General features: G+C 39.5%; 2 protein-coding genes across 13 annotated transcripts in view; one reads left to right on the top strand and one right to left on the bottom strand.

Annotated features, from left to right (window-relative positions):
• TGS1 (trimethylguanosine synthase 1) overlaps positions 1-1,261 on the bottom strand; it is a 50,420-nt gene extending 49,159 nt beyond the window's left edge. The window contains exon 1 of the mRNA XM_003420004.4: positions 993-1,261. Coding sequence (XP_003420052.2) covers positions 993-1,096 — 104 coding nt within the window. The 5' untranslated portion in view covers positions 1,097-1,261. The remainder of the gene's footprint in view (positions 1-992) is intronic.
• A 44-nt stretch (positions 1,262-1,305) lies between these two features.
• Positions 1,306-24,080, top strand: part of TMEM68 (transmembrane protein 68) — a 55,295-nt gene continuing 32,520 nt past the window's right edge. For 2 of the 12 annotated variants that reach the window (XM_023538863.2, XM_003420014.4), the window contains exons 1-3: positions 1,308-1,440; positions 8,885-8,925; positions 9,501-9,894. In XM_023538863.2, the coding sequence (XP_023394631.1) occupies positions 9,570-9,894 (325 nt within the window). In that variant the 5' untranslated portion in view covers positions 1,308-1,440; positions 8,885-8,925; positions 9,501-9,569. The other 10 variants (XM_023538860.2, XM_023538861.2, XM_064270421.1 and 7 more) reach the window with 10 other exon arrangements.

The following is a 24,080-nucleotide window of genomic DNA, read 5'->3' as shown; positions in this document are numbered from 1 at the left end:
ATTATACTTCAGGCATAGGAAAATATTTTAAAATTCCGTATTGATGTAAATAATCTCTTCCAATTTAAATTTACTACATTCAACATATCAAAAGGCTATTACACAAAATTCATTCCCACAGGATTTGATTCTCTCAATAAGCATGTGAGATAATTAGGGCAAATATGCATGTTTTAGAAATGAATAAAGGTTTAAGTAATTTAAGTCACAGATATAACATTGAGAAAATCATTCCTAGAATCCAATTCTCTAGTTAGCTTTTTCCCATACACTAGCTATCTTCCATGCTGGACAATTTTTGCCTGATAGAAACATTTTCCAAAGATAAAGGTATCTCAAAAACTGATGCAAATATAGCTAAACATTTTATCTTATATAATCATTAGTTCTAATTACGTACATTTCAGCTTTAATGTATCTTAACATTTTTAAAAAGATGTTGACCAAAACAAGTATCCAACTTTAAAGCTATACCTTGTGACATCACATCCACTAAAGCGACCACATTTTGTATTCCATTTTCCCCCAATATTTAAATGTGTCCTCAGTTTATAAGGAAACCCTGGTGGCGTAGTGGCTAAATGCTACGGCTGTTACCCAAGAGATCGCAGTTCGAATCCGCGAGGCGCTCCTTGGAAACTCTAGAGGTCAGTTCTACTCTGTCCTATAGGGTCGCTGGGAGTCGGAATGGACTCGACGGCACTGGGTTTTTGGTTCTCAGTTTATAGACATGAAACGACACACGTTAGCTAGCACATTTCTTCCTAAGAGCCTTCGAAGTAGGTTTAGTCCTTCACGTACTAATAACGGCAGAAAGTGACCACTTGGTATCACGCCTGGGGACCCGTTTTTCCTTTTTCTTAAACATTATCTTGCCCGAGCGTCAAATACTCTGGCCGTGGTTTCAGGGATCAATGAGAACCACGTTTGCAACAGCTACATTTCTCAGAAATGGTCGTACTAGCAATAAGGAGAAACCCGCTGTTACTTACTCCACAAACGCCCTGGAGCAGAGACAGCGGATCCTATAATCCTCCTCCAGGTCTTCAGGGAAGAGATACATTTCGGCCACGCGGCTCCACTTTTCGCAGCACATTTTATCTCCTCAGAGGCAGCCCTGTCACACATGGCACGGGCCGGGGCTCCGCTCGGTTACCAGGGACGCGCAGAAAGCCTCCCCGGCCTCGCCTGCCCTGCAGACCCGTGGTTAGGAACGCGCCCGGGCCGCTCGCGCAAGGTAGCAGCCGGGCCGCCGACGGAAGTGGCAGGGGCGGCACGGGAAGGGGCGGGGCCGCGGGGGTGTACCAGGAAACGCGGCCCGGGCTGCGGCGGCCATTGGCTTCCTTCTCACAGATGTGCCCGCACCTCAAGTATCCGAGCTTCATTCAGCGGTGGGACCATCAGAAAGCTCTCGCCGCCGCTCGCTCCCACCCGCCCGAGGTGCGTCGCAGCTCTGCCTGGGCCTTTCCGCGCTGCTCCCCGCCCGGTGTCCGGGCGCGTGCCGTCTGGCCCGGCGGGGAGCGGGGAAGGCCGCGCGCGCGGCCCCCGCGGCTCCGGCTCCTCCGTGACCCAGGCGGGAGGTCCTACCTGGGCTCGCTCTCCTCTCGCCCCGCATCTTCCTGCGCGCTCAGAACCTTCCAGTTTGGCGTGTCTCGTCGAAACCTAGGGGATAAGGAGAGGCTTCTCCTCCCTGGCTGGAGGCCTCTGGGCTTGCCCAGCAGACCCTTTTCGAGCCTACTCTGTGTAAAAGCTGAAGGAAATGATGTGAGGATAACGAGAGTTCAGAGATGGGTCTTAGGAAGTGGCTGGGAGCGTTTGCATCCTTGGGACCCGGGTTATGATCCTGTGGTGGCTGTGCACCTGGGCAAGCGACTTCACCTGCCTGAGCCTCGTGTTGATAATCTGTAAAACGGGCATGATTTCTCTTATACCTGTGTCATAGGGCTGTTGAAAGGGCTGAGTGAGACAATGGATGTCAAACTTCGCACCAGAAACTCGTTGCCATCCAGTCCATTCCCACCCCGAGTCACCGTATGGACAGAGGAGAACTGCCCCACAGGATTTCCAAGGCTGTGAGTCCTTAGGGAAGCAGGCTGCCAGTGTTCTCCCGCCCAGCGGCTGGGAGGGGCTCGTCGCGGCGGTTTGCACCCAGTAAAGCAGGTCCAGCCGCTACTAATCCCAAAAGAATGGTAGATGGGCACGTAAGTAGGGTAGAGGAGACCGGAGCAGCGCTGCTGGGCTTGAAGAAGGTGTGTGGTGGTCGTTGACTGCCCAGGCAGCTTCCTCCAGGAAGCAAGTCCGGGCCTGGTGGTGTTGGTGCGTTGTACTGTTAATGACTACGAGCATTGGTATTTCTTTAGAACTATAAAAAACTGAAATAAAATCCAGACGTTTAGAACGATCACCAATATTTTGGCCGCATTTACTAGTGCGGACAAAATATGGGTGGACATAGATTAAATTTAAAATAAAATGTTTATTCCCATGGCTCTTACTTCTGCTTTGATGTCAGAGATAGGCCGACCTCGGTGACTCAGGAGTGTAAGAATGCTGCAAAGTTACAGATGTTGTATGCCTTTGAGTTGCATCTGACTCAGAGCAACCATATAGAACAGAGTACAGCTGCCCCATAGGGTTTCCTAAAACCTGGTGGAATAAGAGCTGGAATCCACCAGCTGTTCCTTGGGAACCCTATGGGGCAGTTGTACTCTGTCCTGTAGGATTGAGGTGAGTCAGGATCAACTTAAGGGCAACGGGTTTGATTTGTTGTTGTTAATGTTTATGGGAGCAGATCAGATCTCCGGGTCTTTTCTCCTGCTTGAGTCATTGATGGATTCGAGCAGCTGACCTTTTTGGTAAGCAGCCAAGCACTTTACTATTGTGTTACCAGGGCTTCTAAAATACACCTACATAAATGTGCAACTTTTTTGTGTGTGTTTTTTGATGAGTGGCTAGGTTAATAAAATAATAATGATAGGATAGTAATCAAATAGAAGATTTTAACTAGAAGTTAAAGGGCATTCTACTCAAAAGGCAATTCATATCAGATCTAGAGTTTGAAGCTGGAAATCTAAAAGGCATTTTAAGAAGATGCCCACTAACAGCAGTGGATTTTATACGGTAAATGGGGTGGGTTTGCCAGGTATCTTGACTGAAGTATTGGGGAAACTTCACTGTTCCTCATGGTAGGATGCTTATTTGCTAAAACTGAGGACTAGACCCGTGTTAAACCATTTTAAACATACAGAAAAGGAAAAATTAATTTGTAGTTCACTGAGTATTTTTTTAGATTGACGTTTTCAGAGTGTTCGTGATGTGGCTGTTACACAAAAAGTAAGGAATGAATATCTGCTACCATCCACAGTGGTAATAGTACTGGTATTGGGTGTTTAAAAGTAGATACATTCCCTTAAAGTTTCATAGAAAACAAAACAAAAATTAGTTTTTTAAAAAATTCCTGTAAGGTTAATTATAGAAAATGTACTTCACCATCAATATCAGTTATTGATATTTCAGCTTGTCATCCTTTTCTTACAAATTAAAGTTGCATGAGTTCCAAAAAGGAAAAATGATACTTCCCAGGTGATTATAGGACTGTGTTTTACTGTAGGTTTTTTTTTCTTTTTTGTGTATGTGGTAATAATAACCTGGAATTTTGGTAACTAAAATATATATCTCTCAGAACATGTCTTTTAACAATTACAGTTTTTATTGACTTAAAGGCGGTGGTAAGGAGTCAAGTACAGCTTGTGATAAATTGGAGGGCAGAAAGGCTGGGCAGAAGTAGAAGACAGAAATTACAGTCTTCATATTTTCAACCTTTCTGTTAAGAAAAATTAAAGAACGAGTGATGGAAACTAGGCTAGGAATTAGGAGAACTGGATTTAAATTTGGGTCCTCATTTAACTAGTGTTGTGACTTTGGCAGGTCTGCTTGGCTTTTTGTGTTTAAATTTTGTTTTCTGCAAAATTCAGAAGTTGCGCTCATTGAGTTGTAAAGCCCCTTTCTCAAATTATTCAAAGAAAATTATTTTATCAGCTCAAAAGCATGATATTCAAACTCCTCTCAAAGCTCTCCAGTGGCAAGTTTTAGGACACTGTCCTGGTCCACATTTTTGTCAAAAATTTTGGATGAACACAGTTCATATACTAGCCAGCATTTATTTGTTGAGTGCCTACTCACTGCACGCCAGGCATTATTCCAAGTATGTATATATTTTTAAACTTAACAGCCTGTTTTGCTTACCAAATATCCCAGTGTCTAGAATAGTGTCTGGCATAAAGTGTTTGCTCAGTAAATATGTTGAATGAATGAATGAATGACCCAGTGATGTAGGTCTTCTTTGGACCACCCGCTTTTGTGTACACTGTAACATTTCCTTTCTTGCCTGGTCAAGGACATGCCCCGTGCTGTTTATCTTTCCCCATAGTTTCTGTCTTCCCACGTAGTATATATTTACTCGTTTCTTTGTTTATTGTCGGTCTTCCCCCTCTAGAACGTGAGCCGCGTGAGGTCATGGATTTTTATTTACTGCTGTGTTTGGAAAATGCTTGATACATAGTATGTTACCCAGTGGCTCAGTAAATCTTCATTGAGATGGTCTCTAAATGCAGGTGGGATATACACAAGGTTGCACTTTGGCTTTTGTGGACTTGTTTTAATTTTCTTTAGCTTGAACTAGCATATGAGCAATTGATGGTCCGTTCTGTAGTCAGCCCCTGACCTTGTTCTGACTGATGATGCTGAGCTTATCCATCGTCTCTTTCCACACATGCAGTCAGTTTGATTCCTGCGTATTCCATCCAGCAAAGTCTACGTGTATAGTTGCCGGTTTTGTTGTTGAAAAAAGGTATTCCAGTGAATGAGTCGTTAGTCTTGCAAAATTCTCTGTGCAGTTGTTTCTGTCACCAAGGCCATACTTTCCAACTACTGATCCTCCCTCTTTGTTTCCAACTTTTGCATTACAATTACCGGTAATTTTCAATTACGGGTCAGCCCACTGACTGGAAGAGATCCATTTTCGTGCCCATCGCAAAGAAAGGTTATCCAAAGGAACGCAGAAATTGTTGAGCAATATCGTTAATATCACATGCAAGTCAAATTATGCTGAAGATAATTCAGAAACGGGTGCAGCAGTATATTGACAGGGAACTGCCTGGAATTCGTGATGCATTCAGAAGAAAACATGGAATGAGGGATGTCATTGCTGATATCAGATGGATTTTGGCTGAGAGCAGAGAATAAGAGAAAGATGTTTAACTGTGTTTTATTGACTATGCAAGGGCATAGTCATGGATAATGTCACACAGAATTGGAATTCTGGAACAGTTAATTGTGCTCATGCAGAATCCATACATAGACCAAGAGGCAGTTGTTCGAGCAGAACAAGGGACTACTGCGTGATTTAAAATCAAGAAAGGTGTTTGTCAGTGTTGTATCCTTCCACCATACTTAATCAGTCTGTATGCTGAGCGCATAATCTGAGACACCGGAGTATATGAAGAAGAACACGATATCAGGATTGTAGGAAAACCCTTTAACAACCTGTGACATGCAGATGATACAAGCTTGCTTGCTGAAAGTGAAGAGGACTTGAAGCAGTTACTGATGAAGATCAAAGACTACAGTCTTTAATATGGATTACACCTCAACCTAAAGAAAACAGAAATCCTGACAAGTGAACCAATGAGCAGCGTCATGATAAATGGAGAAAAGATTGAAGCTGTTAAGGATTTCATTTTACTTGGATCCACAATCAGTGCCCATGGAAGCAGCAGTCAAGAAATCAAACAATGTATTGCACTGTGCAAATTTGCTGCAAAAGACCTCTTCAAAGTGTTAAAAAGAAAGATGTCACTTTGAGGCCTTAAGGTGCACCTGACCCAAGCCATTGGTATTTTCACTTGTCTCATATGCATGAGAAAGCTGGACAGTGAATAAGGAAGACTGAAGAAGAATTGATGCATTTGAATTATGGTGTTGGTCAGCAATATTGAGCATACCATGAACAGCCAGAAGAACAAACAAATCTGTCTTGGAAGAAGTACAGCCAGAATGCTCCTTAGAAGCGAGGGTAGTGAGACTTCGTCTGAAGTACTTTGGACATGTTATCAAGAGGAACTAGTCCCTGGAGAAGGACATCATGCTTGATAAAGTTGAGGGTAAACGAAAGGAGGAAGACTCTTAATGAGATGGATGGACACAGTGGCTCCAAGAATGGGCTCATACATAAAAAAAATTGTGAAGATATTACAGAACTGGCCAGTGTTTCGTTCCGTTGGACACAGGGTCACTGTGAGTCAGAACTGATTTGACAGCACCTAAAAAAAAAAAAAAAAAATTTTTTTTTTTTTTTAACAACAATTAGAAATTGGAAATAAGGCTAGATTACTGTGGCCAGTTGTATCAAGTGGTGAGGATCAGATCATTAAAATGTCGATTGGCTTTTAGAACTAGGAAAGGCTCCTTTTAACTGTTTGGGAGGTTACCATAAATTTTGTTAGTTTATTAACAGTATTTAAAAGCTTTTTTAGTGAAACGTAATTCAAATACTGTAATGTTTACCATTCTAAAGTATACACTTCAGTGGTTTTTAATATAATCACAAGGTTGAACAACCATCACTATCTAATTCCAGAAAATTTTTGTCTTCCCAGAAAGGCACCTCTATACCCATTAGCCGTCACTCTCCACTCCCAGCTCCCCTGACCCTTGGCAACCATTAATTTATGTCTGTATGGATTAGCTTATTCTGAGTATTGCTGTAAATGGAGTCATACATTACGTGGCCTTTTGTGTCTGACTTACTTCACTTAATGTAATGTTTTTAAGATTCGTCCATGTCATAGCATGCGGCAGAACTTTTTGCCTTTATGGCTGAATAGTGTTCCACTGTGTGTGTACACCACATTTTGTGTATCTGCCTGTCAGTGATGGGTACTGGGTGGTTTCTGTTTTTGACTGTTGTGAATAATGCTGCTGAGAATCTTCATGTACCAATTTTTGCATGACAGTGTGTTTTCATTTCTCTTGGGTGTATACCTTGAAGTAGAATTGCTGGGTCACATGGTAACTCTGTGTTTAAATTTTTAAGGAACTGCCAAATTGTTTTCCACAGCAGCTGCACCATTTTGCGCTCCCACCAGCAGTGCACGGAAGTCTCAGTCTCTCCGTATCCTCATCAGCACTTGGTATTTTCTGTATTCTGGATTACAGCCATTCTACTGGGAAAAGCACTCACTTTTAAAAGTATTACGTTTTTGCTGTGTTGCATTATAAATGATCAAACACTGTTAAATTATAATTTTAGTGATTCACTCTTTAGGTGGATTGATAATAATATGTACATAAATTTCAGGTTGTGCTTTTGTATCTTGGTGTGTGCTGTGTTCATTCACCTTGTGTTACCATAACATGCCCAGATCTCTCACAGGTAAATGCCATTGGTTACAAGGTGGTTAATCTAAATCCTCCATCCTTGGAAGAACAATTCAAAGTGTATGCCCTCCTAGTAAGTCAGCTGCAAGATGGTCTTAGCATAAAGACAACATATAGTTGTATCTAATGTGTCTGTCTTTCCCCCTCCTTCTCTGTTTATTCATTTTCTGTCACAAAGGATTTGAGATGATTTTCATTAAGATTATATAGTATGGGATAATGATAAAAAAAATCTCTAAGCATGGAATCAGAACCAGGTAAAATATGATGGAAGAGGGAAATCTTATGTAGGAAAACATGATCATGAGTGCTAACATAATTGTATCATTGAACTTCAAGCAGTAGTTTGTATAGTGGCACACATACCCAGGAAACCTGAGTTCAGTTCCCAGCCAGTGTCCCTGATGTGCAGCCACAACCTGTCTGTCACCAGAGCCTTGTGTGTTGCTATGCTACTGAGCAGATTTCACCAGAGCTTCCAGACTGAGATGATAGGAAGAAAGGCCTGGCCATCTACTTCCAAAAATCAGTCAGTGGATCACAACAGCCCAATTCCCATGTGCATGGGGTTGCTGTGAGTTGGAGGCCATCTCAATGGCAGCTAACAACAGCAGTAGGCAATGTGTAGACGTGTTCTCACTAATGCAGTGGTAGCATGAGTATAATTTTTTTTGTACTTTAGATGAAGGTTTACAGAACAAACTAGTTTCTGATTAAACAGTTAGTACACACGTTGTTTTGTGACATTGGTTAACAACCCCACGACACGTCAACGCTCTCCCTTCTTGACTTCCAGTTCCCTACTACCAGCTTTCCTGTCCCCTCCTCCCTTCTAATTCTTGCCCTTGGTCTGGTGTGCCCCTTTAGTCTTGTTTTGTTTTGTGGGCCTGTGTAATCTTTGGCTAAAGGGTGAACCTCTGGAGTGAGTTCCTTACTGAGCTAAAAGGGTGTCCAGGGGCTGTATTATCAGGGCTTCTCCAGTCTGTATCAGGCCAGTAAGTCTGGACTTTTTTTATGAGTTAGAATTTTGTTCTACATTTTTTCCAGCTCTGCCTGGGACCCTCTATTGTGATCCCTATCAGAGCAGTCGGTGGTAGTAGCCGGGCACCATCTAGTTTTACTGGACTCAGTCTGGTGGAGGCCGTGGTAGTTGTGGTCCATTAGTCCTTTGGACTAATTTTTCCCTTGTATGGTTACTTTTCTTTATTCTCTTTTGCTCCCAAAGGGGTGAGACTAGTGGAGTATCTTAGATGGCTGTTCACAGGCTTTTAAGACCCCAGATGCTAGCATGAGTATAATTTTTAATCGTGATGTGCTAATGTGAGGCTGTAATTATATTTGCCAGACAGTTGTGAATGTCTCTTGCAATTTATGGAAATTCTAACCCTAGATATTAATGATCATTTTTTAATCATATGTTTCTTCTTTTGTATGCTATGCTTTTCAGAATACATACATTGAAGCCTGGGACAAGATATCTAATTTCTGGTAAGTCAAGCTGCCGTTTTAGAGAGTGAGCTGTACAACTGCATTTCCAATCATCTGTGATTTAGGAGAATGTGTAATGACTTTAAAATAAAAATAATGCTGATAAATTTTTATTATTGTGTGATGTCAGTTTCAAAAGAACCAACAACTTTTCTATAAAAGACATATCCAAAAAAGAATATCATTTCCTAAAGAATTGTGTTACTCTTATTGAATTAGATATTGATGTTTTTATTTTGTGAAGAACAGTTGTCTTAATATAACCCAGCTTAAGATATGTGTGTCCAACATGGTCCACTTTAAGATATGAGTCAATTTATTAAAATGGATCTGAAATTTCATTCTTCATTAGCTTTGTTTTCCCCTTCAAAATTATAGCTTACAAATTATTTGAAAGCTAAACTCGAGAGAATGGATGAAACTTTATAATTGTCATGTTTAAATCTGCAGTAAAGATAACTGTTAACAATCTACTCATTTTGGTATTAAGAAATGACTGTTAGTATTTATGCAAAGCAAAATATTTAAATTTTTTGCTGTGAAGAAAATAACATAGGATTATTTTTCCCTTGTAGTGGCAAGATTAAAGAGCTGCTATGACAATGAAGAAAGAAACTGAATTTATCATTTTTGCCTGAAGAAAAATGATAGACAGAAATCAAACCTGTGCTGTGGGACAGGACTCTGTGCCCTATATGATTTGTCTGATTCACATACTTGAAGAGTGGTTTGGTGTGGAGCAACTGGAGGACTATTTGAATTTTGTAAACTATCTCCTGTGGGTTTTCACACCACTAATACTTCTAATACTGCCTTACTTTACTATCTTTCTTCTCTACCTTACAATTATTTTCTTACACATTTATAAGAGGAAGAATGTATTAAAAGAAGCTTACTCTCATAATTTATGGGATGGTGCAAGGAAAACCGTGGCAACTCTGTGGGATGGACATGCGGCGGTTTGGCACGGTAAGCAAGAAAACTTTGATCTCCGCGTTGCTATATATGCATATGGCACTGGGACTCTGTCATCGTTCTGTTTTATTGACTGAGAAGATACCAGAAAATATAATGGAAGGGATTGGTTCATTTCCTTTCATTTATTTGCACACGTGATATACATATATGTGTCTTTCTTAAAGTTATTTTTTCCAAGCATGTTAGTTTCCATTAAAGAAAGAAGCACACAGCAGGGCAAACTATGGCAATAACGTAAAATATAATAATTTAAAACATCTACAAGACTAAGAGAATAATCACTTCAAGTATTATAGAAAACTTCTGAAATGCTTTCATCATTTAGCATCTAACATATTCACAATAAGTTTGACTTTCCCAGTGTAATATATTTTTAAAAAATGAAATATTAATTATAATTTGCACACCAAAATTTACCTTTTTTCTGTTTGATTCATTCTAGAAGTCATTATGTCTTTCTGAATGAATGAGATGGCAGTAAGTTCGTCCAGTATATTCATTCTTGCCTTTATTACTTGAGAAGTGCGGTTCTTTGACCATCACTAAAATTGCCCTCTAGTGGCTTATTTTCATGACTTGGTGTTTTTCTCTACCAGTTTTCACGTTGATACTCTGCTGATACCTTATTTTTGGTCTTTTGTTTTTAAACTACACACAAATACAGAGGATTCGATAAGCATTAACAAAGATGTACTTTGTATTGTGTTGTTGAGGAGCAAAGTAGTTCCACAGAAGGACATGGAAGGAAGCACAGGTTTTAAAATGGATAGCTAAGGATTTATGTCACTGAAGAATAAGGTTGCCATTACCAAAACCATCAGTGACACACTTATTAGGTGAACGTGTTGTCATTTTAATACTGCTATTGTGGTTGTTAGGTGCCATTGAGTCAACTCATAGCGACCCCATGCACAACAGAACGAAACACTGCGCAGTCCTGCGCCATTCTCACAGTTGTTGCTATGCGTGAGCCCACTGTTGCAGCCACTGTGTCAGTCCATCTCATTGAAGGCCTTCCTCTCCTTTGCTTACTCTCTACTTTAGCAAGCATGGTGTCCTCCAGGGACTGATCCCTCCTGATAACGTTTCCAAAGTACAGGAGACATAGTCTCGCTATTCTTGCTTCTAAGGAGCATTCTGGTTGTGTTTCCGGGACAGATGTGTTTGTTCTTTTGGCAGTCCGTAGTATATTCAGTATTCTTTGTCAGCACCACAATTCAAAGGCATCAGTTCTTCAGTCTTCCTTATTCAGTGTCCAGCTTTCACATGCATCTGAGGCTATTGAAAACACCAGGGCTTGGGTCAGGCGCAGCTTAGTCCTCAAGGTGACATCTTTGCTTTTCAACACTTTCAAGAGATCTTTTGCAGCAGATTTGCCCAGTGCAGTGTATCTTTTGATTTCTTGCCTGCAGCCTCCATGGGTGTTGATTGTGGATCCAAGTAAAATGAAATCCTTAACAGTCTCGATCTTTTCTCTGTTTATCATGATGTTGCTTATTGGTCTAGCTGTGAGGATTTTTGTCTTCTTTATGTTGAGGTACAATCCATACTGAAGGCTGTGGTCTTTGACCTTCATCAGTAAGTGTTGCAAGTCCTCTTCACTTTCAGCAAGCAAGATTGTGTCATCTGCATAACACAGGTTGTTAATGAGTCTTCCTCCAATCCTTCTTCATGTAGTCCAGCTTCTTGGATTATTTGCTCAGCCTACAGATTGAATAGGTATGGTGAAAGGTTACAACCCTGATGCACACCTTTCCTGACTTTAAATGATGCAGTATCCCCTTGTTCTGTTTGAACGACTGCTTATTGATGTACGTACAGATTCCTCATGAGCACAATTAAGTGTTCCAGAGTTCCCATTCTCTGCAGTGTTCTCCATAATTTGTTATGATCCACACCATCGAATGCCTTTGCATAGTCCATAAAAGACAGGTAAGCATCCTTCTGGTGTTCTCTGCTTTCAGCCAGGATCCATCTGACATCAGCAATGACATCCCTGGTTCCACATCCTCCTCTAAATCCAGCTTGAATTTCTGGCAGTCCCCTGTGGATATACTGCTGCAGCTGCTTTTGAAGGATCTTCAGTACAATTTTGCTTGCATGTGATATGAATGTTATTGTTTGATAATTTCCACATTCGGTTGGATCACCTTTCTTGGCAATAGGCATAAATATGGATCTCTTCCAGTCAGTTGGCCAGGTAGCTGTCTTCCAAATTTCTTGGCATAGACGAGTGAGCACCTCCACTGCTGCATCTGTTTGTTGAAACATCTCAGTGGTATTCCATCAATTCCCTGGAGTTTTGTTTTTCACCAGTGCCTTCAGTACAGCTTGAACTTCTTCCTTCAGTACCATTGGTTCCTGATCATGTGTTACCTCCTGAAATGGTTGAACGTTGACCAGTTCTTTTTGGTATAGTGACTCAGTGTATTCCTTCTATCTTCTTTTGATGCTTTCTGTATCATTTAATATTTTTCCCGTAGAATCTTTTGGTATTGCAACTCAAGGCTTGAATTTTTTCTTTGGTTCTTTCAGCTTGAGAAATGGTGAATGTGTTCTTCCCTTTTGATTTTCTATCTCCAGCTTTTTGCACGTCATCATAATACATTTTAATACTACATTTAATGCATTGTAATACATTTTAATACTATGTACATATTATATAACTATAAATCTTTTTTGAGTACTTATTGTGCCACATATTGTCAAATGCATGATACACATTAATTCCTTTAAACGTCTTAACGTTATAGGCTCTATGTATTATCACCATTTTACCCATGAGAAAACTGAGGCACAGAGAAGTTGTTATTTGCCTGAGGCACGCTAGGAAACACCCAGTATTCAACCTCAGGCATTCCAGCTCGAAAGCCTGTGCTTTTTTGTGATTCGTGTCTTTCGATAGGTCTGTCCCAGGCTAAGGATTCAGGGCCAAATGTAGTGTATTCAACAGGTTTGTGAAAAGAAACCATACGCCTTTGATGTACTGAATTCTCAGTATTTACTTACTAATACTTCAGCTCTTGCCAGTCAGTACAACTCTCCTACCTTTTCGTGGTTATTTTACACGAGGCAGATCATACCTCAGTATCCCGTATCTTTACGTCTGCATAACTGCATCCGTGTGAAGAGTTGTGTTCATTGTCTTAAAACAGTGATACAGAAACTCAGTGGTGCCTTTTATAAACTCGTTGGGAATATATATTCCCCTCACTCACACACATCTCTTGTATTCCAGGGAAATATATATTGTAAGGAATTCAAATTTATATTTCAGGAGACATGGTTTATCCAAATGCAAGTGCTAAGCTTATTTTGACATATTTTAAGACATGTACTTATGGCTCAGAGGAAGTAAAATAACATAGTTTTTAGCCCATTTTAATGCTTTTTATTATAGCTTAATAACATTAAATTGGGTAAGTTTAATCCTTATTCTAAGTTTAAATTAAAAAAAAAAATGGTTTTCTTTACCCTGTTGCTCAGTGATGCATATAAAAAGGCATTTGTGTGCATATTTGGATTTTGTGTTGGTGTCAACACTGAATTTTAATTCATGCTTTTTAAAAAATCTTTAAGGAATTCTTTTTTTAAAATTGAACTTTAGATGATAGTTTACAGAACAAACTAGCTTCTCATCAAAAACTTATTACACACGTTGGTGTATGACATTGGTTAACAACCCCATGACACGTCAACACTCTCCCTTCTCAACCCTGGGTTCCCTTTTACCAGCTGTCCTGTTCCCTCGTACATTCCAGCCCCTGCCCCAGGGCTGGTGTGCCCCTCTAGTCTTGTTTTATTCGATGGGCCTGTTCAATCTTTGGCTACAGGGGTGAACTTCAGGAGTGACCTCATTACTGAGCTGAAAGTGTATCTGGGGGCTAAGAGATTCATTTTTAATAATAATAATGCTCATTATAAAAAATGTGGCAAATGCAGGAGTATAGATATAAAGAAGAAAAAAAATTGCCTAAAATTTACCATGCAAACGACCTCTGTCAAAATTTTATCAGTTGTTATTCATGTTTGTATGTATGTGTATCAATCAACAGACGAGTATTTTTCATGTCATTAACCATTCTTCAAAAATATAACTTTTAATGACTACATGAAATTCTATAAGTCATATAACTAATCAGTTCATTATTATTGAATAAACCGCAAAAAACCAAACCCAGTGCCGTCGAGTTGATTCCGACTCATAGTGACCCTATAGGACAGAGTAGAACTGCCCCATAGAGTTTCCAAGGAGCGCCTGGTGGATTCGAACTGCTGACCCTTTGGTTAGCAGCTGTAGCACTTAAAAAAATATTGTTGAGTATTCAATCTATAAATTTTTACTGTTTTAAGGAGTAAATATTTTTGTGCAAAATTCTATCCAATGTTTTCTGTTTTAAAGTAAAATATGAGTTAAATTTTACCTGTATGCTTGTGTAATATAAGTGTTCTATGTGATTTTTCAAAAATCTCTGTGCTTCTCATGTGCTGGGCAATATAATGCCTATACTGCATCTTCAAGAAATATTAATTTGATGTTTCTTAAATACCACATTTCTAGGTTGCTTGGCAATGGGTCTGTGAAGTTCCTGCTTTCATGTTGCTCACAGTTTTTAAGCTGTTAATTTACTTGTTTTTTTAAAAAAAAATTATTCATAGAAAATATGAATGACTCTTTAAAAAGCTGGATTCTTAATATTTAATGATTTCCCCTGAAAATTAATGATGAGAGAGATTCCTGGGCAAGATATCTGGATGTTTTTGAGAAAATTAAAAACTATGTGTTTTAGCACAACTGTAAGAGTAATGATGACACAGCTTTCACTTCAGGAAAATAAGGAATACTCTGGGAATTTTAGTGTTTATCTTTTTATTGTGTGCATGAGTGTGTGTGACTGTGGCTTTTGTTTTTGTTTTACAATGTTCAGTTCATAACTAGTTCAATTAATTTAAAAAAAAACTTTTTTTTTTTAGCAACAAAATTTTGGAAAAGTGAAATGGTTTGATTAATTAGGTAGGCTGATGATATGGTTTATCGTATTTATGAATTAGTGATTTTTTTAAAACAATAGGCCACAGTAGCACAAACTTTAATTTTCTTTGACTTCATATTTTATTATTTCTAGAAATGGACACATTTTATTCATTAAAAGTGTTCTGCAGATTAAACCACATGTAGCAAAGTTTTTATGGAAAATTAAGTCAAGAAAGTTGCTCTTTCTCCTCCAGTGGGATAAGCACTTCCTTTCACCTGTTTGTCTTTCACACAGTGAAGGACTCTTCAGAAGTTCAAAACCAGACTCTACTGAGTTGACTGCGTGACTTTGGGAAAGTTACTTAACTTTTTTCTCTTCACTCTGACTGTTTTAAACTTTATGATTTTGACAAAAATTTCAAATTATAGTTGCAAAAATAGTAGAGTCCCCATGTATCCTTCACCCAGCTTCCCCTGATGTTAACACCTTACATAATAACGATAGTGCAGTGATCAAATTAACAGTGGCACAATATTATTAATTAAACTGTTACCCACTGTTACCCACTGCCGTCGAGTCGATTCTGACTCATAGTGACCCTATAGGACAGAGTAGAACTGCACCATAGAGTTCCCAAGGAGCGCCTGGTGGATTCAAACTGCCGACCTCTTGGTTAGCAGCCATAGCACTTAACCACTATCCCACCAGGGTTTCCAATTAAACTGTAGGTCTTATTAAAAATTATAGGTCTTATTAAAATTTTACCTGTTTTTCCACTAATGTCCTTTTTCCAGAATCCCATATTGCATTTACTTAGTTGTCATGGCTCCTTAGTCTCCTTCGACCTGTGACAGTTCTTTAGTTTTTTCCGTTCATTTATGACCTCGACACTTTTGAATAGTACCGGTCAGTTATTTTGTAGACTACCTCTCGTTCTAGGTCTTGTGTTTTGCATACTAGGTTAAGCATTTTTGGCAAGGATGCCACAAAAATGATGTGCCCTTTTGAGTGCATTATATCAGCGGGTTCATGATGTTGATACGTTTTATTCCTAGTGATGTTAATTTTGATCACCAGTAGTAAGGAGGCGTCTGCCAAGTTTCTCGACTGTAAAGATTTCCTATTCTGTAAAATGGGCTGTTATAAGGATACAATGAAATTTCATGTAAAGTATTCAGCATAGTTTCTGTTACATACTGAGTGTTCAATAAAATTATAAAGCATCTTTCTCAGATCATTTGGAAGGCATAAGATGCATATTCTACCCCGTGATCATTATTAAGTTTAATTCAACACACCTCCTATGTTCAAGGTCCTTATTATAGTCAAGATTGTTTTAGGCTATCACATTTTTGACTTATCCTCAGGAAAAAATGCATTTTCCAATCCAGCATATACATACACACTGTTTTATGAAAAGTATATATTCTTTCTAATGTGATCTACTCTTTCTATTATACTGTCTTTTATTTAAAAAGAAAAATGTTGGTCATAACCTACTACGTGATTTCATAATGGACTAAATTGATTTCACAATCCACTAATAAGATTACAACCAGTCTTTAAAAACTAGTCATGTAGGTTAGCATGTGTTGTTGTTGTTAGTTGCCATCTAATTGATTCCAGACTCATGGCGACCCCATATCTGTAATAGGAAGTGTGGTGTGGGGAAAGAGCATAGACTTTGGAATTAGATGTGGGTTTGCATCCTGGCTCCGCTGTATGACTGGAGTAGGTTATATGGGCTCTTCTCACTTAGGCTTCCTCATCTGTGGAGGGTTTTTGTGAGAACCAAATGAGATAACAGTGATTAATGGTCCAGTCCAGTGCCTGCAAGTTGGGATCATAAAAGGCTTGAAAATGTTGGACTAGCGTGTAAATCCATGGATGCTTTCTCAGCAGGGAGTGGTATGACCACATCTGTGCTTTGAGAGTGACACAGATCAATAATATTTGGGCTTCGTGTTTAGTGGCACTGTGGTGAACTGTAGTTGTGGCCAGTGATTAGATTGATTAGTTGAATTTTTCCCACCCCAGATACAACCATGTGTGCCCCTCAAATGTGAGGGGTTCTGTATGTGAGAAAATCGAGGAAGACTGGTACAAGCATGAGGAGGTGGTACCCTTACTTGGAGAGAAGAAAGGGAAGACGTGTCCTGCAGAGGGGTGGCTGAAGAAAGGGCAGGGTTGGGTGCTCTTGTTGGAAGTACTTTGAAATCATGGACTCATGGATTTGGTATTATGTAGATAATTCAATTTTTTCATAATTTTCTTATATTCTGGAAAGCTAGAGAGAACCTCAGGAATATTCTGGGTAGAATCTTTCAAAGGAGTATTCCTTATTAGTCAGAAAATTTGTCCCTTGGGACAGTTGATCCTTTTGGTAACTTCAGTCCATTGCAGCAGTTCTTTTGTAGAGCCTAAAGTAAACTGAGTTACTTGAACTAAAAGTAGGTAATTAGAAAGAAATGTTGTAGTGTGGAAACATACTAAATCTTGAAATACCATTACATTTAATTTTATAAAACATTTTTTTTAGTCTACTTGAGATAATACCAAATAGTTCACTCCTTTAACACTAGAATCACAGTTACCACACTTAATTATGTGTTTAGTGAAGATATTATGGACTACTTTCAAAACAAATTTTCATTTTTAAATTTAAACTGAAGACTTCATTATTATTTGAATGTTTATGTCTTAGCAAATCAGACAGTGATAAACTAAAGAGAAGAAACAGACAGATAGTTTGAGATTTCTGTATTCTGGACTTCTGTCTCTCACAGATGAATGGTAGGCTTGCTTAGGACAGCTCTGCTATCTGGAGCACTAAGGCTGTAGGAACTTCTTTCTTTTCCACTACAGCCACTACAGACTTCTCTCTTTCCCACCCTTCATTTTTCTTTGAGTCAAATCCACCCTTGACTTCTGAATCCATGCTTTTTCCCTTTTACCAGGGCCAACTGAAGCATGGCTGGCAATGGTGAGATGGGAAGGAAAGATAGATCTTATGATTAGTGCCATAATCACCGTAGCTGGTGGAGGAGAAAAAAGTGGCAGCCAGGAAGCCAACTGTGAACTGGGGTTACCTTAGTAGAAAGCTCCAGAGATCCTGTCCCTCCCCATCTCTACTACCCTTTTCATCCTGTCATTTTCTTTCCTTTCTGACTTCTTTATTCTAGGTTATGTGACTTGAAGTAGGGTTTACAGAGTGGCAGAAAGGAGAGCTAAGGAATGGCATGAGTCTCTAAAATCATTGTACTATAGGGTAGATGTTTTGTGGACATCCAGTTCAAATCTCTGATAATCTTTCCCTGACATGTAGCAGTTAGATTCTGTGAAATCATTTTTGTTTTAAATGAATAGAAGGAGGAATTTCTAAAGAGTAATTTAAGTATAAAATATGAAGTCTTATGCTTGTAAATGAGTTTGTGATATTATTACAGTATCATTTTGTATTTAGGACCCTGGTGGCATAGTGGTTAAGAGGTTGGCAGCTAACCAAAAGTTTAGTGCTCAGATTCACCAGCTACTCCTTGAAATCCCTATGTGAGCAGTTTTACCCTGTCCTATAGGGTCGCTATAAATTGGAACTGACTTGACAGCGACAGATTTTTCTTTGTTATAGGGTTGCTATGAGTGGAAATTGACTCAACAGCAGGGGGTTTTATTTGAATTTAACCATTAAAAATGGTGATTTATTTTGCATTGGGTCACTTACTAGTTAAGGATTTTTCCTATTTTTTAATTAATACGTTGTTTTATGACTCACACTTCAGTTTTACCGTAGGTTGTGTTATATTGTTGTTGTTAGGTGCCATCCAGTCATGATGATCCTATGTAAAACAAAACTCTGTCCAGTCCTGTACCATCCTCACAACGATTGCTGTGTTTGAGCCCGTTCTTCAGCCAGCGTGTCAGTCCATCTCCTTGAGCATCTTCCTTTTTTCGCTGACCCTCTACTTTACCAAGCATGATGTCCTTCTCCAGGGACTGGCCCCTCCTGATAACATGTCCAGAGTACTTAAGATGAAGTCTCAGCATCCTAACTTCTAAGGAGCCTTCTGGTTGTACTTCTTCCAAGACAGATTTCTTCGTTCCCGACAGTCCATGACCCTGTCGCCTTCAAGATGATTGACCCTTTTCTTCCCCAGCACCATAATTCAAATACATTGATTCTTCTCTGCCCTTCCGTATTCGTTGTCCAGCTTTCTCATGCATGTGAGGCAATTGAAAATACCGTGGCTTGGGTCAGGCACACCTCAGTCCTCAAAGTGGAGTCTTTGCTTTTTAACACCTAAAAGAAATCTTTTGCAGCATATGTGCCCAATGCAATACATTTGATACCTTCTTTGATTTCTTGACTGCTGCTTCCATGGGTATTGATTATGAATCCTAGCAAAATGAAATCCTGACAACTTCGATATTTTCACCATTTATTGGTCCAATTGTGAACAATTTTTTCTTTCTGTTGAGGTGTAATCCATACTGAAGGCTGTAGTCCGCTATCTTCCTCAGTAAGTGCTTCAAGCCCTCTTCACTTTCAGCAGGCAAGGTTGTGTCATCTGCATGTCACAGGTTGTTAATCAGTATTCCTCCAATCCTGATGCTTCGTTCTTCTTCATATAGCCCAGTTTCTCAGATTATTTGCTTAACATACAGATTGAATAAGTATGGTGAAAAGATACAACCCTGACCCACGTCTTTCCTGATTTTTAATCACGCAGTATCCCCTTGTTCTGTTCAAATAACTGCCTCTTGGTCTATGTACAGGTTCCTCCTGAGCACAATTAAGTGTCCTGGAATTCCCGTTCTTTGCAATGTTATCCATAGTTGGTTATCCACGCAGTTGAATGCCTTTGCATAGTCGATAAAACACAGGTAAACATTTTTCTGGTATTCTCTGCTTTCAGCCAAGGTCCATCTGACATCAGCAAAGATATCCCTTGTTCTACGCCCATTTCTGAATTCTGGCAGTTTCCTGTTGATATACCGCTGCAACCATATTTGAGTTATCTTCAGCAAAATTTTACTTGCACGTGATATTATTGATATTGTTCCATAATTTTTGCATTCTGTTGTATCACCTTTCTTTGGAATGGGCACAAATTTGAATCTCTCCCATACAGTCAGTCAGGTAGCCTGTCTTCCAAATTTCTTGGCATAGACGAGAGAGCATTTCCAGTGTTGTGTCCATTTTTTCAACATCTCAATTGGTATTCTGTCAATTCCTGGAGTCTTGTTTTTGGGCTTCAGTGCAACTTGGATTTCTTCCTTCAGTACCATCGGCTCTTGATCATGTGCTACCTCCTGAAATGCCTGAACCTCAACTAATAGTACAGTGACTATGTATTCTGTCCATCTTTTTTTTTTTTTAAGTTATTTTAGGTGAAAGTTTATAGCACAAATTAGTTTTTCATTCAAAAATTCATACAGCAATTGTTTTGTGACATTGGCTGCGATCCATGCAATGTGTCAACACTGTTCCCCTTTCCCATTCTACCCTAGGTTCTCTGTGTCCATTTGTCCGGTTTTCCTATCCCTTCCTACTGTCTCGTCCTTGCAGGTGTTGCCCATTTGGTCTCATATACTTGATTGAACGAAGAAGCACATTCCTCACATGTGTTACTGTTTGTTTTATAGGCCAGTCCAATCTTTGGCTGAAAGGTGTACTTAAGGAGTGTCTTCATTTCAGAGTTAGCAGGGTGTCCGGAGGCCATAGTCTCAGGGTTTCCTCTAGTCTCTGTCAGACCAGTAAGTCTGGTCTTTTTTGTGTGAATTTAAATTTTGTTCTGCATTTTTCTCCTGATCTGTCTGGGACCTTCTTTTGTGATCCTTGTCAGAGTGGTTGGTGGTGATAGGCAGTTATCATCTAGTTCTTGGCTCAGGATGGTAGAGGCTGTGGTTCATGTATGAGGTCCTTTAGTCCTTTGGACTAATATTTTCCTTGTGTCTTTGATTTTCTTCGTTCTCCTTAGCTCTGAACATGTTGACCAATAGATGTATCTTAGATGGCCACTTGCAAGTTTTTAAGACCCCAAATACTGCTCACCAAAGTAGGATGTAGAACATTTTCTTTATGAACTATGTTATGCCAGTTGACCTAGATATCCCCTGAGGCCCAGCCCTCAGCCCCGGTAACTCAGTCCCTTAAGGTGTTTGAATTTGTCTAGGAAGCTTCTATGACTTTGCCTTGGTCAAGTTGTGCTGACTTCCCCTATATTGTGTGTTGTCTTTCCCTTCACCAAAGTTAACACTTGTCTCCTAGCTAGTTAGTGGCCTTCCACCTTCTTTTGATGTTTCCCGCATCATTCAATATTTTGCCCATAAAACCCATTGCCATCGAGTCGATTCCAACACATAAGGACCCTACAGGACAGGGCAGAACTGCCCCATAGGGTTTTCAAGGAGCAGCTGATGGATTTTAACTGCTGACCTTTTAGTTAGCAGCCGAGCTCTTAACTACTGCGCCACGTAGAATTCTTCAGTATTGCAACTTGAGGCTTGAATTTTTTCTTCAGCTCTTTCAGCTTGAGAAATCTGAGGGTACTCTTCCCTTTTGGTTTTTCAACTCCAGATCTTTGCACATTTCGTTATAATACTTTGTCTTCTTGAGCTACCCTCTGAAATTTTCTGTTCAGATCTTTTACTACATAATTTCTTCCATTTGCTTTAGCTACTCTACATTCAAGAGCAAGTTTCAGAGTCTCTTCTGACATCCATCTTGGTCTTTTTTTTCTTTTCCGTCTTTTTAATGACCTCTTGCTTTCTCCATGTATGATGTCTTTGCTGTCATCCCACAACTCGCCTGGTCTTCAGTCATTTGTGTTCAGTGCATCAAATTCTTGAGATGGTCTCTAAATACAGATGGAATATACTCAAGGTTGTACTTTGACTCTCATGGACTTATTTTAATTTTCTTCAGCTTCAGCTTTGCCCCGGCCTTGTTCTTACTGATGATAATTGAGCTTCTCCATCATCTCCTTTCACAGATTTAGTTGATTTGATTCCTGTATATTCCATCTGGTGAGTTCCGCCTTTACAGTCTCCATTTTTGTTGTTGTAAAAGGTATTTCCAATGAACAGGTAGGTCATTAGTCTTGCAAAATTCTATTGTGCGATCTCTGCCTTCATTTCTGTCGCTGAGGCAGTGTTTTCCAACTACTGATCCTTCTCGTTTCCAACTTTCGCATTCCAATCACCAGTAATTATCAATGCATCTTGATCGATTTCACTCTTCTGAAGTTGGTAAAAATCTTCAGTTTCTTTATCTTTATAGCATTCTTGGTTGGTGCATAGATTTGAATAATAGTCATATTAACTGGTCTTCGTTGTAGGCTTGTGAATTTTATCCTATCACTGACATAGTTATATTTCAGGATAGATCTTGAAATGTTCATTTTGACAATTACTGTGATGTTGTTCCTCTTCAACATGTCATTCCTCGCGTTGTATACTGTGATTGTGCGATTCAGAATGGCCAGTACCAGCTCATTTCAGCTCACTAATGCCTACCAAATCTGTCTTCAAGCAAAGTGTTCTATTTCATTTTTGATAACTTCCAATTTTCCTAGACTCGTACTTTGTACATTCCACATTCTGATTATTAATTGATGTTCCCCGCTGTTTCTTCTCATTTTGAGTCATCCCGCATCAGCAAATGAAGGCCCTGAAAGCTTTACTCCACCCACTTCAGTAAAGTTGACTCAACTTCGAGGAGGCAGCTCTTCCCCAGTTGTATGTTGAGTGCCTTCCAAGCTGAGGGGCTGCTCTGCCAGCACTACAGCAGACAGATTTCCACTGCTCTTCATAAGGTTTTCACTGGCCAGTTTTTTTAGAAGAAGATCTCAAGGTCCTTCTGCCTAGTCTTTGTTAGTCTGGAAGCTGAACTGAAACCTGCGCACCGTAGGTGACCCTGCTGGAATTTGAAATACCAGTGTGGCATAGATTTCAGCCTCACAGCAACAAGCAAGCCACCACAGTACAGCCTGACGGATGAATGATAGAGGTTGTGTTACAGGAAAGTTGTAATTTAAAATTGGTGGCCCCTGCCCTGGTTCTTTTCACCCAGTCACCTTCTCATTTCCTTACCTCTTCACTTTTTTTTTTTTTTTCACAACCTGCTTATAATTAGCAGTATCATGTACTCCTATGGTGCTACCCACTATCAAGCTTACCCAAAATATTTCGATTATTTTTAAGAAGTATGTAGCAGACTGAAGAAAGTGTGTTTGATGGTTCAGAGATGTATGACTCCTTGAATAATCTTGATTAACAACTGGAAATGGTCTTAAGTTCTTATATTATCTGTTAGGTTGGAATTTGAGGGTTTTTTTTTTTTTTACCTTCTAGATCCTGATCTTATATGATTTTTCCATGGAAGCTAATATGTTGTTTTTATTCATGAACTTAAAAAAAAATTAGTTTTTCAAGTATTGTACAAAGAACCTTTTTTTCCTTAAATCATTTGACCGTAACTGTCTGCATTAAACCAAACCAAACCTGTTGCCAGCAAACCGATTCCAACCCATAGCAACTCTATAGGGCAGAGTAGAGCTGCCCCAAATGGTTTCTAGAGCTGTAATCCTTAAGGAAGCAGACTGCCACATCATTCTTCTGTGGAGCAGCTGTTGGCTTTGAACCTCTGGCCCTTTGGTTTGCAGTCGAGCATCTAACCACTGTGCTGCCACAGCTCCTTGTGTTTTCCTTACCCTCTCTTTAATACTTTAATGTGTATTTCCTGCAAACAAACCTCAATAAAACCATTAAAATCAGGAAATTAACATTGGTACGTTACTATAATCTTTAGATCTCATTCAAATGGATAGTCTTTCCATTTTACTCTCTTTTTATAGTTCCCATCTCTGCTGAAACTCTAATCTGATGATGCATGTTGTCTCTCCTTTATCCTAGTTATTCTACTGTTTGATAACTTCAACATATGGGTCTGGGTCTACTGATTGTTTTACCCTAAGAATAGATTATTTTTTTCTCTCTTTTGTGTGTCTCGTTACTTTTTACTGAATTTTGGCATTCTCTGTAAAAGGACAGTAGAGACTGGGGTAAATGATATTTATGCCCGGAAATTGGCGCTCCTTCTATCAGGCCATTAGTGAGTGGAGCGGCAGTTGATTCGGTCTGCTCAGTAGTTGAATTGGGTTTGGACTTTGTTATAGCTATAGTTACCTTCAGTTCAGCACA

The sequence above is a fragment of the Loxodonta africana genome, chromosome 18 (genome assembly GCF_030014295.1).
Source record: "Loxodonta africana isolate mLoxAfr1 chromosome 18, mLoxAfr1.hap2, whole genome shotgun sequence".
NCBI classification, from domain to species: Eukaryota; Metazoa; Chordata; class Mammalia; order Proboscidea; family Elephantidae; genus Loxodonta; species Loxodonta africana.
Note: the sequence above shows the minus strand (reverse complement) of the source record. Positions and strands in the feature narration are given on the sequence as shown.